We start from the raw sequence: 19,193 nt of genomic DNA, 5'->3' as shown, positions 1-19,193 counted from the left end.
TTCAATAAACATTTGACAGCATGGAACATTTTAATAGTGGTAGTAGTACTTCATTTGTAAATATTTAAAAAATCGCGAAAATGTCAGCTGAACGCCGACGACGTGTTTCCAACAGTGGTGGGAGAACCCAGAAATGTTTCCACACGCCTTGCGGACTGCTAGTCAGTATTCACTTTCTAATCGCGCCGATCGCACTCAATAAGATACTATAAATCTGATCGGTTCACTATAGTCCGAAACTCCGATACGCGATGTCTTACGAAGACTTGTTTACCCAACTTAAGTGTCACGGTCAAGAACACCTGATTAAATACTGGCCGGATATAAGTGAAAATGAGCGCGAACAATTGGCGGGAGAGCTCAGAAAAATCGACTTTGTGGAAATGAATGAGATTTTCCATAGAGGTATGGAATCGTCGAAAGTTATTGCCGAGAAACTGGACGACGATTTAAAGCCGATTCCTCAGTCCCATTATGAAGCCGTGCCGAGTTTGAGCAGGGAAAAAATAGAGGAATATGAAAATATAGGCTTTAGAGAGATTTCTGAGGGAAAAGTTGGTGTTTTGCTGCTGGCTGGCGGGCAGGCGACGCGACTTGGTTTTGGACACCCCAAAGGAATGTACAACGTTGGTTTACCGTCACATAAAACCCTGTTCCAAATTCAAGCTGAACGGATAGTTCGGTTGCAGAAAATAGCTGAGGAAAAGACTGGAAAAGAAGGTAAGATCACTTGGTATATCATGACTTCTGAACATACTATGGCTCCCACAGCTGAGTTCTTTAAGGATCACTCATTCTTCGGCTTAGAGGAGGAAAACATTGTGTTCTTTGAACAGGGACGACTACCATGCTTTGATTTCAATGGTAAAATACTGTTGGATGAGAAATACCAATTAGCCTCAGCCCCTGATGGAAACGGTGGTCTGTACCGTGCCTTAAAAACCCAAGGAATGCTTGATGACATTTCACGACGAGGTGTTGAACATTTACATGCACATTCAGTTGATAACATCCTCATTAAAGTTGCGGATCCAGTATTCATTGGTTACTGCTTAAGCAGAAATGCAGACTGTGCTGCTAAAGTTGTCCAAAAGTCTTCACCGAGTGAAGCTGTTGGAGTTGTGTGCAGAGTCAACGGACATTACAAAGTGGTGGAATATTCGGAGCTGAGTGACGAAGCTGCTGAAAGAAGGAATCCTGATGGAAGACTTACATTCTCTGCCGGTAACATCTGTAATCATTACTTCTCGTCTGAATTCTTAAAGAAAATATCAAACTTTGAAAGTAAGCTAAAGCTCCATGTTGCTAAAAAGAAAATCCCATACGTAGATGATAATGGTGTCCGGAAGAAGCCAACGGAACCTAACGGTATTAAAATGGAGAAATTCATCTTTGATGTGTTCGAATTCGCTGAGAAATTCATTTGCTTAGAAGTAGCAAGAGACGTTGAGTTCTCTGCTTTAAAGAATGCAGATTCAGCGGGTAAAGACTGCCCGTTGACCGCTAGGCAGGATCTTTTAAGGTTACACAGAAAATACATCAGGGAGGCTGGTGGCATTGTCAAAGATGATGTAGATGTGGAGATATCACCGCTGCTTTCTTACGGAGGTGAGAACATTGATGACCTGGTCAAAAATGAGGTGTTCACCATCAGCCCCTTCCATTTGAAGAGCATGGAAGAGTCAGCAACCAATGGAGTCAATGGAGCCAACGGTAAACATTAATTTTCAATGATTTTCTGTCCAAGCTCAAAGACATTTTTGTGGAATTTCGAAAAACTGCTGTTCTAAAAAAAAAAAACTTAAATAGGTATTGCCAACTTAAAACAGCATAATTCATTAAACAAGATACTCCCCGATGATTACTGGTATGAGATAACATTTTTATTTTCAACACATCAAATTAAGATTAGACTACCTTCTAGAAAATTGTAATCAACTGTCAATATGTTTTTTCTGTAGGGTAAAACTACCTATATTTGGCACTTCTTCAATTATTGACATTTTGGTACTTTCTACTTTTTTCAATAGTAGCAACAATAAAATTTTAATAATTGATTCTTTTGATGCCTAAAAATGGATATTACTCTAATTGTTAGTTTTATACACATATAAATAAAATAATGTATATGGATTTCCATCAGAGAAGGGTCCTTATGCTTCATCTGCAATAAAGAATTTATCAGAATTTCTATTGGAATTTCAGATGGAAACGTCCTTATTGCACTTGAAGCATAAGGACCCTTCTGTGATGGAAAGCCACATGTGCTATTCAATACTTATGGCCCTAGTAATGAAACCGACATCACAAAATACAGTAGCAAAATCGAAAATATTTCGTTTTTAGCTATAAGCCCTCTGTATACTAGTTCATTACGGGAATTAGAAAGTATGAATTTTACTAAATAAAGTAATCCATAAAAATACACATATGTGTACCTATTTTAAAAAAATGTGACAATTTCAACCAAAAGGTACCACATTGTCGCTTGTCAATAAGGTTTATTTCAAATTGAAGCTATATGGACATAGCGCCTTATTGACAACCGACAATAAGTACCCTTTTGATTGAGAATGACACAAATATAAACTTTGTAATTCCAACAATTTAAGTTATTCTTTAATGATCTCTAATTTTGTAGCTGCTTTAGATAATAATGAAGTGAGACAATTGGTAGGAAACTAGAAAGAAATAAACTATGCATTGCAACAAAATAAAAGCCAACATCTATAAATATGAAGATATATAAGCTTTTCGAGAAAGGCAAGTAAACTCTACTAATATCAATACAAATCGTCATTTTGCGAAACCGAAAGTGTTAAGAGATTGAGTCGTTTGAGGAAAGTATACGAAATATTAAATATATTAATAACGGGTCACTCACGTATTTTAAGTCGAAAAACGCTTGACAACACATCGAAAACATGTCGAGCGTTTTTCGACTTAAAATACGTGAGTGACCCGTTATTAATATATTTAATATGTCTGTGTCTCACGGAAGTTTTGTTATTAAAAAGTATACGAAACTTATTGCTAGTTAGTATGATGCATTACCCTCTTTACTTAATTTGATTCAAATTTCAAAGATACGAATGCGAAACCATTACAATGCCCCCTATTTTTCTGGCGAATATCGTTAAGATATGGGTACAACACTGCATTGTACATAAAATATGTCGTTCCGTATAAAAAGGCGCATTTCGACGACTGGTACTGCACGGAAGTGGCGATGCAAATTAAAACTATTAGAATACTTCTCAGGCGAAAGTGAGACTGCCTAAAGGTGCCTTTTATTACGGAACGACTTATTTGTCAGTTTAAAGCAATCAGTGTTTACCACTTTATTGACCTCTCCCTTGAGTAGGGAACTATGATAGCACCCATGAGGCTGACATGTTCACCTAGAGTGTCCAAAGCCTCCATAAAAACCAGATTAAAAAAAAAAAAAAAAGATATGTAGTAACTTGCTAGAGAAGCGTTGACTGCAGTCAATGTGAGATTTGAACGTTTTGCACGTTAAAAATGGTTCATGGACCCGATATAAGACTATAACTAAATGTGACATTTTCAACCAAAAGGTACCACATTGTCGCTTGTCAATAAGGTTGATTTCAAATTGAAGCTATATGGACATAGCGCCTGATTGACAACCGACAATAAGTACCCTTTTGATTGAGAATGACACAAATATGTATGTATGTACGCCATTCCAATATCAAGGTTTTGTTATTCGCTTCGCGCTTAGCTTAAAATTAAAAGCCAGAATGTCAAAAAAAATTACGCATTAAATTACTATAAATATATAGCTATATCTAGTATAAAATACGTATTTTTTTAAATTTATAAAACGAACCAAAAAAATGAGAGCGCCCCAAACGCTGTTAAAGGCGCGTGAATAGGAATGCAAAACTATATTTTAAAAGCAATAAATTGTATGTGTACTTATTTATAGGCCTAAACGTAACGTGGCAATGTCAATATCATATAGCCGGAGGACAAAGACGTACCTATGGCTACTTGTAAATTGGTCCTTACGACATATTCCATAAAGCTGATATTTCTTCAAGCTAAATTATTATTGCAATTAATATTTTATTGTTAAGCCACTTTGTCTCGGCGTAAACGGCGTAAAATTGTAAATATATTAAAGTAAAATTAAGTCGTAATCATAAGTCAATAAACATGCCTAAATTTGGTTTCCTTACTTTTTGCTGAACAACGTCAAATTGATCGATTTATATTGTTATCGATTTTTTTTCGTCAGATTTCGATAACATTCGATAGATAGAGCTACCTATTCTGCACATAATAAGCGCAATTTCAGCGTGTGTTTTAAAAATCTTCCACTGAGTTACGAAAACGGAACTCGGCAAAAAATCACAAAAAAAAAATTGTTTTTAAATTGGGATTTTGTGTTTATATCACGCAGCTCTTCAAACCAGCCAAATTTTATCCAAATATATACTAAACAAAAAATCGACAACAAAATATAAATCGGCTCATAAAAGGATTAAAACGTGGTCCGAATGTGCAACTGAATGAAACGAAACAGTTTACTACTTATGTTCAGCAGAAATATAGGACAATTTTATTAGTATGAATACCATATAGCAATATTAATAATGTATTATTAAGTTAGTTGCCTTTATGGAATGCTCCAAACGCAGGGATGGCGTTAATACAGGGTGTTTTGCACATGATTGGACAAATGTAAACAGCGAAGAGGTTGGACCATATGCTACTTGCTTAGCCCTATAAAACTGGCCTGGCCTGGGCCCCATGGTTTAGGAAAAAAAATTCAATGACTAGATTTATTTGCTAATTTTGTCTGTCTGAACACACGCAAAAACCCTAAATTACCTATTAAAGTAAATCAATTTTATTTTCCGTTGACCCAAAGCAGGCAAATTTTTTATTTTTTTTTACTCTAGGCTAGATTTATATTGCTAAGTATGCATATGGGCCATAATATGGCCCCACCTCTTCGCTGTTTTCGTTTGTCGAAGAGAGAGTATCTACACTGTTTGCAGATTGTGACATCACACTAAATTGTCAATAATCATATGTCTCAATATGATACCGTATGCTGATGGCCAATTTTAAAATATACTACTTTACCTATATTAAATAAGTACCTATATATCGTAAGTAGGTAGATACATATTATACAAATACATGAAGTTTTGATTTGTTCGTGATATCGGTAGATATATTTTAAAATTGTCTGTCTGTTTAATTAACGCTCTCCTGCTTAATTTGCTATGTAAATCATATATAGGAATTTAAATTCTACGCATATATTAATATATACTATACAAAAATGAATTTCTAAAATTATTATTAATTTATACTTTACATCACAGATTTATTAAAAAAATTTTTTTTTGTTTATGTTTGCTTAAATCATAATAAGATTTTATGTACTTAATAGATAGTCATAATAAATGAGATTTTATATTTACGTTTATCTTTGAGTTCACCCTTATTATACCCTTAAAAGTTTGCACTACACAGCAATATTTAAAAAATCCTGTAACAAATAAAATAAACTGATGGTTACTTTTTCAAATTCAAATTTTAGTACTAACCCTTTTTATTCTGGGTTTAGGTTTTCACGTTATAACTTTATTAAAAAACGGGCCAAGTGCGAGTCGGACTCGCGCATGAAGGGTTCCGTACCATTACGCAAAAAACGGCAAAAAAAATCACGTTTGTTGTATGGGAGCCCCACTTAAATATTTGTTTTATTCTGTTTTTAGTATTTGTTGTTATAGCGGCAAAATAAATACATCATCTGTGAAAATTTCAACTGTCTAGCTATCACGGTTCATGAGATACAGCCTGGTGACAGACAAACGGACAGTCTTAGTAATAGGGTCTCGATTGTTACCCTTTGGGTACGGAACCCTAAAAAATACAGTATGGTTATCACTGCCTATACAAACAAACAAAGTACAAAACAAAATACAAAATTCTTTATTTCATAAAAATGTACATTTTTGTGATACAGGGGATGGAGCCGCACGGTAAGCAAACAATGCTTGTGTTGGGTGCACCACTATACTCCACTGACAGGCACTTCTTGCCAATCTTTAAGTACTTTTTCGAAATAACAAAGGTGCCGTTAATACGAACGTTTACCCCACGACCTTGACCTTTTGACAGACAGACGTCTCGTGCAAAAGGTCACTCTATCACCTTTTCTAGCGCCGTTCGATATTTACAACACCCATGATCGAATTTATTATCTCAACATTTCTTGTTGTAGGTAGGTACAGTTTTTTTTTATCTGGCTTGGGCTCTATTACACTAGGGTAATTAGAGCGGTAGGATTGAGTGGGGGGAAGGTAGCCTGGGGAAAATCCAGGACCCTTCCGCATCACACGAGACGGTTTTGCTACGCTGTCCCTGCTAGCAGGGATCAAAGTGGCATTTTTTTTCCCTGCTAGGAGGGATCAAAGTAACACTTTTCTGTTCTAGGACACTATTTTTAAATTTTTGCGCATAATTTTTTTAGCTTAAATAATATTTTTAAACATTATAATTACCTCATAGGTGATGTGAAAAGCAATATGTGTCACATGTCGCAAAATAATTTCCATCTTGGGCGTAACACACTTGAATCTCTCACTACGCTCAGGATTCAACTTTAGAATCCCTCGCTACTCTCGGGATTCTATTGTAGAATTCTTCGCTTCGTTTAGGATTCAATTGTACGCCCTCGCCGTAATGATGTAATTTTGCTCCCTTGTGACACAATCTACTATTACTCCAATTTTCAATAAATATAAAAAAACGTCGACGCACACGCACTTGGTGTGCACAGGACTTAGGCCCAAAAAGCGTTTGCGTGTGTGACGCACCCACAAGTAAGAGCGAGAAAGAGATATTGCTTTACTTTCTTCCTCTTACTTATGGGTGCGTCGCACACGCAACGCTTTTTCAGCTCTCGTGCGAATGGGGCCTTAATCGGCAATGTATCGAAAATCGCATAGACATCTGCAGAATTCACCTCAAACGTGAAACGTCGTTGATGTTTAAAACGTTACCCCATTATTGGCCGTATTCATAAAACTTTACACGGCTCAATTTGTCCCTTTCTTACAAATACATAAGTCACAATGACAGATTAAGACAAACGATTCATATCATAGCTAATTGAGGCTTGTAGCGTGTTTATGAATAATGCCATTAAACTTCAGACCGCGCCATTCCAATCATTCTTTCGACGGATTGCAACAGTAGCAGGCATAGCCGTGAAATTATATTGTTGCTTCACTAGCCGGTTTCTAGGAACGACCGAGTCAGACCAAGATAACTCTGCAGCGATTTTTATAGCACAGACGTGTGAGTGTTATAAACGACAACGTCAAACTTGCAAATCTGTGCTATAAAAAATCGCTTCAGTTATCTTGGTCTGACTCTGTGCTAATTTGTGTAAATCCCCGCCCTATTCTTTTGTAAGAAATGTAAGAATAAAACAAAATGATCTAACAGTTGAACCGCTTTCATCAAGTGTGTCGTATGTTTGTTAGCAGCATATATGTACAGTCGCCATCAGATATATCGGAGCGGCCAAGGCGCTCACAAATATCTGAACACGCCTCTATTGTCAAGGCGTTCGAGTACGTGTTCAGATATTTTTGAACACCTCGGCCGCTCCGATATATCTGATGGCGACTGTACCAATAGAAGCCAAAAGAGCGATTAAAACAGGAGCAACTCTAAAGTCCCTTTTTATTTGGAACTCCACATTTGTTGATTCCAAAGCGGCGCCCGCGCGTGACGTGCATTTTAAAAACTAAGTTCGTTGACTTAGGGCTCTTTAATGGCCTCTCCAAACGTCTCTGTTAACCGCATACGAGGATTTGCAATACATACATTGCGGCATTTGTTCGTTCGATTGAATTCGTTGCTCCTACTTAGCCTGCAATTATCTAAAATCGGATGTCACTTGTTGCATTATAGAAGCCTCAAGAATCACGTAAAATTCTAATGGAATGAGTGTTTGTACTATTATCAGCATTTTACCTGATGGGTTTTTAAGGTTATTTATATTACTCAAATACCACCGGCTTGCCTAATTTGAGGGAGTTGAGGACATTTTTATACACAATTATTACAGATAACTTCGTCAAATTCGCTTCGGCTTGCCGAAATGCTATCCTACCGAAATGTACCTACGTACGGATATAGTATTATACTTATGTACCTTATGCAGATTAAGCACGCCCAACGGCCTACATAGACCGCGGGCCAGGAACAGATTTCCATGACCAATCGCCTCCCGGGCGAAAACTCGTATAGTGGTTAACAGCTATGTATGATGAACCCTCGTGACCGTCAGCTGCCGCTCCGTTGGTGGGTTGAGGAATGGCAGCAAATAGTCCATTACATTTTTTTTTGTCATCGCCTCCCGCTTGATACTTTGTCAGATGATAGTTTAGATGCTATTGTGAATAAACAAAATCGTCAGCCGATTGTATCGCTGTGGAAAGACCGTCAGCTGGTCACATGAACATGTAAAAAAGAAAATTCTTTTCAGTCATCGGCGTCATCGCCTCCCGTTTGATACTTTGTCAGATGATAGTTTAGATGCTATTGTTAATAAAACAAATCGTCAGCCGGTTGTATCGCGGTGGAAAGATCGTGTTACGCGTTTCGGTAGCTGCCATTCCTCAACCCACCAACGGAGCGGCAGCTGACGTTCACGAGGGTTCATCATACATAGCCGTTAACTGCTATACGAGTTTTCGCCCGGGAGGCGATGACTGACGAAATTTGCGCCTGGCTCGCGGTCTAATAACAGTTTGACAGATTTTAACGTTTTTTTTGTAAATCGTTTCTTGTACAGTCGAGTTCATAAATATGTATACATTTCTTCACCTTAATCCATTGCAATAAGGGGAAATATGTATACATATTTATGAACTCGACTGTATGAGTAATATATTATTTAAGTCTATATTATATTTGTGTAAAGTTTTTAAAATTGGTCAGTTGCGAAACAAAATGTGTTATGGCGCGATAGCTTATCTCTGCAACTATAAAACTCACTTTTTAAATTAAAACCACTGTCTACGCTCGTGGTTCTTTTAGAGGCCTTCGTATGCTCTCGACTCAAAATCTCTCTTGCTCTATTTGCACAAATAACTAGTCGGACCAAGCTAACTGGAGATGTCAGGATTAATATCAAACTCTGAAAAAACTGAAACTCTGGGACCATGGGGGCCCAGTGCCAAATCATTATTTAAGGATATTTCCGAGCGCCTTGTAGACGCCTCTGGTGACCAGAGGGCTGGCAGCTACTTCGGCCAGAGACTAAGTCTGGCCATCCAAAGAGGTAACGCTGCCAGTCTTCGGGCACCATTACACATGATAGCGACCTGGGGAGCATTTTTTATTTATAAGTTTATTTTAAGTTTTATAAGTTTAGTTTAGTTTTAAAGATTAGTTAGTTTATTTAATTTTAAATTTATTACATTATATATGTTACTTCTTCAAATAAACATATCAAAATGAAAATATGTCGTTTATAACATCACGTCAATACTCCCTCACTTTCTTCTGTTTAATTCGGTACAAAGTTAGCATAGACGGGACTCTTTTTTAAAACGTGACCGTGGGATATGTTGCTCAAACTTTGAACTGCGAGCGTAGACAAAAAGTGAAAGGAAATGCAAAGGTCGCCCAAAGTTTACGCGTCTTCCGGCTCCCAGCTGTGCCTAGCTAGAGTTGCGTAAGGTAGGTGTCAATTCGTTTTAAGTATGTATTATTTAAGATACCTTACGCAAAGGAAGATGTCCATTATAGCAAATTATAGGCAGATTCACCCTATAGAAAAAGGCGGCAAAATTGAAAAATGTAGGTAGGCTCGAAGGATCGACTTCTACAGAATTTCGCGTCTTCTCCTATTGACAATGTTGGCTTGCCAGAGTATAATATTAAAATCATGAATGTGTGTTGTATGTGGTTTTTATCTCTAACTTACTCTCAGAGTTCAAAAATATGTAATCTCGAGGGAGAGGAGTATTAGGGTCGGCAACGCGCATGTAACTCCTCTGGAGTTGCAGGCGTACATAGGCTATGGAGACTGCTTAACATCAGGCGGGCCGTATGCTTGTTTGCCACCGACGTAGTATAAAAAAAAACCAAATAAATTAAAACACCTTTACATTTAATAATAAAAAAAGACTACACCTTACAAAACAAAGTCTGCCGCCGCGTCTGTCTCTTTGTTTGTATGTATGTTCGCGATAAACTCAAAAACGGCTGAGCGGATTTTCATGCGGTTTTCACCTATTAGGTGTATAATTTGTTAAAGTTTTTTGTAACTCGTGCGAAGCCGGGCGGATAATGTGAAGAGTTTTTTTGTATATTTGTATATTTTTATATTTCATACACAATGAATATTGTTCATGAATAAATAATGATTGAATTTTACTAGTCTATACAGGTAATCTTATTTATTTAATAATGGTAAAGTTAAGCCTAGAAATAAAATAAAACACACAAGCTATAAAATATACTTACCTACAAAAAACGAACGCAATTACAAAGAAAATACCCCTTCTAATAAGTCGGACTGAATATGATTGAATGAATGATCGCTAGTAAGCAATAAATATATCTTAGACAAAGACAACAATATTAACTTTACGGGCTGCAAAAGAATAAAGTAGGATACCTAGGCTGAGAATCAAATGCCGTTTTGCCGCTGAGTCATTATTCATTTGCAGCAAAGAGCGCTTGTTATCGTGTCAAAACTGCCGAGGTAAAGTTTTGTGAACAGTCTGGGTTCTGATCTGACTGTTTCAATAAAACTCAAACAAAACAAAATTGACAAACAAAAGATAAGGGAAAGTCTCCAAAAACAGCCTAGTCACAAATTGTCCACAATTAATAAACTGCTCCCACTGGTCCTGATAACCGAATTGATTAAGTAACAAACCTGTTGTAGGCCGATTTTCATAATAACCCAGTCTGTCAAGGTCGCGATATCCGCATTGGCGAACGTCGAATTTCGAATATTATTTGTCTCTTTTGCTCTTGCTAATTTAAGTGATTGAGTGATAGACTAGACTTCGATTGTTTATGTTCGTGGCAGGGCAGTGGTAGGATAATACACTGGCCATTTAGGTTTAGCCGGACACTCGCAGCGCTAACTTACGTACTGAGGGCCTATATGGCCATTCGCCGACTATCTGCCTCTCTATCGCTCTTGCATTCGAATGGTAGAGAGGCACATATAATCCGTCTAAGCCAACTTTGCCCTCTGAGAAAACACGAAAATCGAAATTTCGTTATCTGCCTCTCGATAGATCGAGATATCGATCGAATAAGCAACAGTGATAGAGGGAGGCAGAAAAACAAATTTCGATTTTTGCGGTAGGCCTTCTGGTTCATTGTAGCTTAATGACTAATGAGTATAAAAATGCAAATGTGCGCGAAGTCAGGTATGCACATTCGTTGTTTTACTTTGCTTGTAATTTAATTAGCAATTTAGACAAACCGCATTCTACAACGTTAAGTACCTAGTCTTTGAAGTGTTAAATTAATCATCGATTAGTTTGATTATTTCTGTTTTGCAATTAAATTCTAGATTCTGAAAATAATATAAAACCGAAAATGTACATGAGTGTTTTCAATTTTGAATGATAGTCCTATAATATTTTATTTGCAATTTTTAAAGTTTGTATCGAGTTTTAAGTATAGTTGGTCAAGCAAATCTTGTCAGTGGGAAAAGGCGGCAAATTTAAAAAATGTAGGCGCGATGGTTTATCGTCCCATCATCATCATCATCATCATGTCAGCCGATAGACGTCCACTGCTGGACATAGGCTTCCCCCAAGGCTCGCCACTCCGACCGATCCTGTGCCGCTCGCAACCACCGAATTCCCGCGACCTTTACCAGGTCGTCGCTCCATCTCGTTGGAGGCCTACCGGCAGTTCGTCTTCCGGTACGCGGACGCCACTCCAGAACCTTCCGGCCCCACCGGCCATCAGTTCTGCGAGCAAAGTGCCCCGCCCACTGCCACTTAAGGTTTGCAATTCTGCGGGCTATGTCGGTGACCCCAGTTCTACTGCGGATATCATCATTTCTGACTCTATCACGCAGAGAAACCCCAAGCAATGCTCTCTCCATTGCCCTTTGCGTGACCTTGAGCCTTCTTATGAGGCCCATCGTTAGCACCCACGTCTCAGATCCGTATGTCATCACTGGCAACACACACTGGTCAAAGACTTTTGACTTAAGACACTGCGGCAATTTGGACGAAAAGATACTGTGGAGCTTCCCGAACGCTGCCCAACCGAGTCGGATTCGACGAGTGACCTTATCGTCCCATAGAACATTTGAATTTTGCGCCTTTTTCTACTGACAAGATTTGCTTGACCAACTATATTTTTAAAACTAAAAAAAAGTTCCTAATTCGTCTATGTCTATGGAACCCTAAATAGATCCCCCGAAATGACTTTCCCGCCTTTTTAAATGTCAACCGATGTCGCCACGGCGCGTCTGCCGCCAAATGTCAAGGCCGAACGACAATCACTTTACTTTTCGAATGGAATTAAGGAATTGAGACGTATTGGACCTTTATTAAAAACAAATAAGAACAGCTTTGGCTGTTTTACATTTTTATTTTATTAGGTACTTACTTATAACTTTCAGCGCAGTTTTTAATCGTCATTTCTTCAATACTTTTTTTTGTGATGTGTAACTATAGAAACAAAAATTCGCAGTCGTTATTTTTTAATTACAAACGTAATAAACATAACTTAGTCATTATTTAAATATTTAACGAACAACTAGCTCTGACTCAATCAAGATCTAGTTTTGCGATTACATTAATTGCAAAACTTTGCAATTGGTACGCCTTTCATAATTCATACTTAAAACTGGTTTTGTTAACCGACACAAACAAAGATCAAACATAAGTTACATTGCAGTAGGTACCAAAGTAACATGTACCCGACCCTCCAAAAGACATGAATGACAAATATACGGCCCGTTGCCGAATAGTTGATGAATCATAAAAAAAATGGATAAGTACAGAATACTACCAGGACTGAGAGTGTACGGTAAAACGGGCAAAATATTTAATAAAAACATGACCATAAATTGGTACTGAGGAATAGGGTATTTGACTGTATTTAAAATAAATTATTTTACACCATGCATGAAATAAAGCACCACAAGATTAATGGAGTAACGTAGACAGCAGCTATTTTTAGACACAATTTATATTTTAAAACCCATATAAAACTACGTGCTGAGTGAAACTATAGTTTGTCAAAGGACTGTCTTATTTCAAACATAGACAGAGAGAATCATACTATCTTTATCTTACACTAGTACTAGCACCCGAAAGAAAAGTATGAGTATAGTTTTTTTTGTTCTTATTTACTGCCAATTTGGTTTGACCAACTATATAAAGAGTAGGTATTTTGATTGTTACGTCACATGCTAGTGTTTCATATAAATTCCATAGTAGTAAAATCGTTTTGACAGTTCGAAAAAAGAAACTGATTTGACTAGTAGTCAAATACCCTATTCTGAGAGGGTGAATAATTTCATGACTAGGCCGTAACACACCATCGCACCGAACCAAGGTCATTGTGCGACGCACCCATAAGTAAGAGCGAGAAAGAGATATCGCTTTCTCGCTCTTACTTATGGGTACGTCGCACAATGACCTTGGTGCGGTGCGATGGTGTGTTACGACCTTTATATTGGCAGATACTTTTGGTTCGTCCTGTCCAAATCTTGGTCCGATGTGCATTGCGTCTCACTCTCTCACTAAGCAAAATGTGAGATGCAAATATACATTGGACAAAGAAATTGGACTTGGAATACCACGCTAACAGCCGTTGAAAATATTAATTTCACAAAAATATACAAACAAATGAAAGAAATGGTCGTTTTCGCTGTTATGTTATGCTTGGTGTACTTACTGTAATCGTATTAGCGGCAATCGCTCAATCACAAGTAAAACAGAAACAATAAGGTAATGTTTATCAATATTAAAGATCAAATAGAATTATCATTCATTAAATGCGCGTCGCGCCGTTATCTTCATGCACCTTTATATCAAGTGTTTTGACACCATTTTATATATAGGTGCGGTCTTTAAGGGTCCCCGGCAAGCTCGGTTCTCCATACAAACGTAGTTCCGCTCTCATTTTAAAACGACTAGCTAGATTGCTCTGAAACTTTGTACTTACAATAGGATAAGGTATATCTATGTCTGTAATTAGTTTATGTAGCTTCAGATACCATAGTAAAAAAAATACAGCGAATTTAAGTTTTTCGTACAAAACGTGTTTTTGCTCTATTTCGTTTGTTTTATAAACTGGAGCTATATAAACTAATTTCAGACCTAGATATACCTCATGTCATTGTATGTGCAAAGTTTCATTACAATCCAATACGTAGTTTTTAAATGAGAGCGGAACTACGTTTGTATGGGAAGTTGCAATTCTGCCGAGCTTGCCGGGGACTCTTAAAGAAAACATTGCAATGTTACCTATTCCAACCTATCCTTAGTTGCTTTTATATATCTTGGTGTACCTACTGATATGTGACATCACTTATATATATTAAGTACTAATAAGGCCCTTCAGCCTTTCCCCTCAAGGTTTGAATTGGTTTGAAGGTCAGATAGCATAGTGGCTTTTGTAAGAACTAGCGCCTGTGTCTATTCTTAGGTTTAGGTTATCGAGATGACTTTAGGCAAGTAAGTCGTGGCTTGTGGCCTAAAAGCCGGGACAACAACGTTAGGAAGGTAATAGAGGTAAACATAAACAGGTAGGTACCGTAAAATGGGGTGAGTAGGGGCAAAACTGACATTCAAACCTCGATAACATTTTATTTTTACATATGCAAACTGAATGGTGTATATAATAAGTGTTCCGTTTCAAAACTTTGACGATAAACAGGAAAAACCACCTCACCACGTAGTCCCTCGTAATTGGGATGAGATGGGTTTTCATACAAATGTGATTTTGGAGTATTACTGTAGCTCCATTTTAAATTGGAATACATTATTTTTGTAGCAGTAGCCCTAAAAACCCATCTCACCCCCCTTTCAAACCTTCTCTCCCCATTCATAACCCAACTCTCCCCGCGAACCCTACTGACCCCATTTTACGGTACCTCTTAATCCGTTATTGTTTATGTTCACCTTCATTATACAGAGTTATCTTGGTCGCACTCTAATCCTAGGTATCCTAAAGTCATGTTGTTTCTTCTATTATCAATGACGAATTTCAATGGAATCTATTTTACATGTACATATGGTGCTATTTTACCGCACTAGTGCGATAATTAGCACATTACGTGACATGTCGACAATTTAAAGGAAAATGTACCGTAAAACGTTGTACGATACATGTGCGAATAGGTGATTCGCAACTCCCTTAGGTCATGTCATGTTTTAATTTATCGCCACTCGTTGCGAATTTCCTATTTATCGCACTTGTATCGTAATGTAAATATTAGGTACCTACTATAATAGCTTTGCTTTTTATGATAATGGCACAATTGACTGATAGCAGGTTTCCGTTTAGGATGTGACGTCACATGGAGATTGCACGCGTTGCAATTAATTGGAATCAATTTAGACTATCAGCGGCGGCCGTATGTTGGTGTACATACATGGCGGTTATACAGTCATATAATTTAATTTCCGTACCTTGTCACAGTGACAATCAATATGAGTCGCTAGAGACCTCATACTATTGTCACTGTGACAAGGTACGATACTAAATGGTACTGACATTAAATTCCTAGCTTGACCGGTACGGAATAATACTGAATTATAGTATGAATCTTCTCAAATGATTTTTTACGTCTAAGAAAACAAAACGTTAAACAAAAGCCATTGTTTCTTTTGTGAGAGCAGTCGGCCATGGCACGCGCTCAGACACAATGGCCGACTGCTTAGTAGATATAGCAAATTAGGGTCTTAGCCGTAAAAATTATTTGAGAAGATTCATACTTTATATTTCGTATGTATGTCTCTCTCAGTTACTTAAACGTTAGCTGGAAGAGATCCCTTAAGAGGATAAGTTCGCCTTTGTACACATTTACTGTATTCTTTCTGTGTTATGTACATGTTTTGTGCAATAAAGTGTTTACTACTACTACTACTATAGTAACAGTAGCAAAGTAGAAATCTGTCGATCATTCAAAATGACATAAAGCGATATAATACATTACGATACAAGTGCGGAAAGTAGGAAATTCGCACGAGTGTAAATTAAAACACGACCTAAGGGAGAAAGGGAAGGGTGAGTTTTAAAATTGACACGAATTACGAATTACATATTCGCACGTGTATCGTACAACATTTTACAGTCATAGACATACATACATGTTACTTCGTAAAGACCGGCCTTACGACTTTTAAAATAGAGCATAATATAGTTGGTCAAGTAAATCTCGTCAGTAGAAAAAGGCGCGAAATTCAAATTTTCTATGGGACGATATTCCTTCCACGGATTTAGATTTTAATAAACCGGATGGAGTACACGGGCCAAAAAGTGTGTCCACATGAGAAGTCAAAGTGGGCGGTTGCATCTCTTTTTAATTAGGGTGACCATAAGTCATATATATGTGGGATATTAGGATAAGTTGGAATGTATAGTTTGGCCAAGATCTTTTTTCATTCATGCATAGGAAGTCAGAATGGATATAGTTTTTTTCTCCTATGTAAAACGCTTCTCAAAACCTTACTTAATTTAGTCGTTATAAAAGCTGTTACTGATGACAGACAGACGGACAGCGGAGTCTTAGTGATAGGGTCCCGTTTTTACCCTTTGGGTACGGAACTCTAAAAATGTAAGCGCGAAGGGTTCATCTTCCATAGAAAATTTGAATTTCGCACCTTTACCTAACTGAAAGGTCGGGTGTGTTTGATTGGTTTGAGTATAGCATAGTTGTCAGTAGAAAAAGGCGGCAAATTTAAAAATGTAGGCGCGAAGGAATCATGAAGTTATCATGAAGTTATACCCTAAACAGGAGCGAGCTGTCACTTTTTTTGCCATACTAACAGTTGAAATTTTCACAGATGATGTATTTCTGTTGCCGCTATAAGAACAAATACTAAAAAGTACGGAAAAGTACGGTAAAGTACTTGGCCGGTTTTTAAATTTGCCGCCTTTTTCTACTGACAAAGAGTCTTTGCCAGAGTATACATACCTATGCATTTGCCTATGTGGAATAAAAGCCTAGAATGCAGTTTCCTGGCGGCGCAGACGGCCTCGGTTTTGAAAGTGAATGACCTTACCTTTGTAAAGTTATGCTTTTATTTCACACTTCAATGTTGCCTTACCATTAATCGGTGAGGTTTAGGGTTCCTTAACGGACAATTTCTTGTACAGTCACGGACATTAATTGGTGAACCATTTAGGGTTTACCTTACGTCAGACATTTCGTACTGTTAGTATTGACACACAAATTCGCGTGAACCTTAGATGGATCAACAATTAAAGTCTGTGACCTTACGATTACTGTGTGCTAAAAGATTTTTGCGAAAATCCTATTCAAGAAATGCTATTCGATGAAGGCCCACCATACAAAGTTTCCCTATTTTTAATTTGAACCTTGTTGTATAGAACATTAGGGTGACTTTCGTTTGTTTTAGAAAACGATGAAACAAAAGAAATGCTACTTAATTCAGCTAGTGTAAGGCATGTGTAAGGCAAACATATACTAATCTATGGTGTAAGGTTCAAATTAGATTGAAACAGAGTGTACACTGTTATCATTGGGCCTTACGAGGTTAAGGAACATTCAATGTAGGTTGAATGTAGGATACGGCAAATATAGGTTTTTTTTTAAAAAGAAGCAAAAAAAAAGTAGTTCGGTTTTTGTACGGAACCTTCCGAAAAACTCATTGGTACGAGCCAGAGTTTGCGCCCGCGACCTCCGGATTGAAAAATCGCACGCTTTATCGCCAGACTACAAACGCGCTATAAACTTACTATATAATTTTTAGGGTTCCGTACCCAAAGGGTAAAAACGGGACCCTATTACTAAGAATCCACTGTCCGTCTGTCTGTCACCAGGCTGTATCTCATGAAGCGTGATAGCTAGACAGTTGAAATTTTCACAGATGATGTATTTCTGTTGCCGCTATACTAACAAATACTAAAAAGTACGGAACCTTCGGTGGGCGAGTCTGACTCGCACTTGTCTGGTTTTTTCAGTTTTATTCACGTGTAGCTATTCGGTCGCTGGCGTCGCTGCAGCGCCTGCAGCGCCTGCAGTACTGCTATGATAAGAAATTTATCGATTTTAAATTGCTTTCCGCTTAGATTTGATTGCATAATATCCGATCCATTTATCATAATTAATCGGAATTCACAATCAGATCAAATTGTGATTTGTGATAGAGGAGTGACATAGACGCCCGAGGGCAAGCGAGGCCGTTTAATATACGAGGCAGGCTAACATGTAATCTCTGCTCTTCACTTCTTAAAATGTGTGAGATATTATTAGAGATGCAAATAAGTTAAAAACAGTCGATTTTGTTGATGTAAAATTGTACTTTGACACCGTATAATCAAGTTTAATATATACACATGTTCCGATAAAAAACTGGTTGCAAGGCAAGAACATAGATAGTTACTTGATAGTTACAAAGTGCATAGCTGAAAATAGGTTTCCGCTTATGAAACTATGCAAGCATTTTTATCAGTGCATAAATAACATAAATTACTCTTCTTACTGATAACATTTCCGACGGATTACATGCCATCTAGTGCCAAGTAGTGACACTATAGTGAAAGTAAAGCTTGCCAACGTAGCGCCATCTAGTCATTTTAAGAAGAGTCAAAGATTAATGAGTTTCATTTGGTTTTATAAAAAAAACATTACTGTGTTAATAAATCTTCCATGTTTTCTATATTTTGTAGACTAATGGCTAATGATGCGTTGCAACCAGAGAAACATTACCTTACACTAAAAGCAAAAGAGTCACTATTACAACTTGCTGTTACTGCCATCTGCCGGTACAAATCAAAAAGTTTTGGCGCGAAAAATATTTAAATGTAACGGAACTTTTTTTATCAATTTATTCTTATAGTCAGTTTACAATTATCATTTTTTGTGCTAAATAATAGCTTTTTTAACGCTTCAAGGATTTTTTTATTTGTATTCTGTTCGCCTAAAAATAGCTCTAAATAAGGCG

The 19,193-nt window shown here is 37.4% G+C and overlaps 1 protein-coding gene across 1 annotated transcript; it reads left to right on the top strand.

Moving 5' to 3' along the window:
- LOC134753382 (UDP-N-acetylhexosamine pyrophosphorylase) lies at nucleotides 1–1,973 on the top strand. Its single transcript, XM_063689267.1, has one exon. The coding sequence runs from the start codon at nucleotides 252–254 to the stop codon at nucleotides 1,722–1,724; it is 1,473 nt and encodes a 490-aa protein (XP_063545337.1). The 5' UTR covers nucleotides 1–251; the 3' UTR covers nucleotides 1,725–1,973.
- The last annotated feature ends 17,220 nt before the right edge of the window (nucleotides 1,974–19,193 follow it).

The sequence above is a fragment of the Cydia strobilella genome, chromosome 26 (assembly GCF_947568885.1).
Source record: "Cydia strobilella chromosome 26, ilCydStro3.1, whole genome shotgun sequence".
Lineage (NCBI taxonomy): Eukaryota > Metazoa > Arthropoda > Insecta > Lepidoptera > Tortricidae > Cydia > Cydia strobilella.
Note: the sequence above shows the minus strand (reverse complement) of the source record. Positions and strands in the feature narration are given on the sequence as shown.

Coding starts and splice junctions, on each gene's coding strand:
- LOC134753382 (XM_063689267.1), top strand. CDS start 252: ATGTCTTACGAAGACTTGTTTACCCAACTTAAGTGTCACGGTCAAGAA.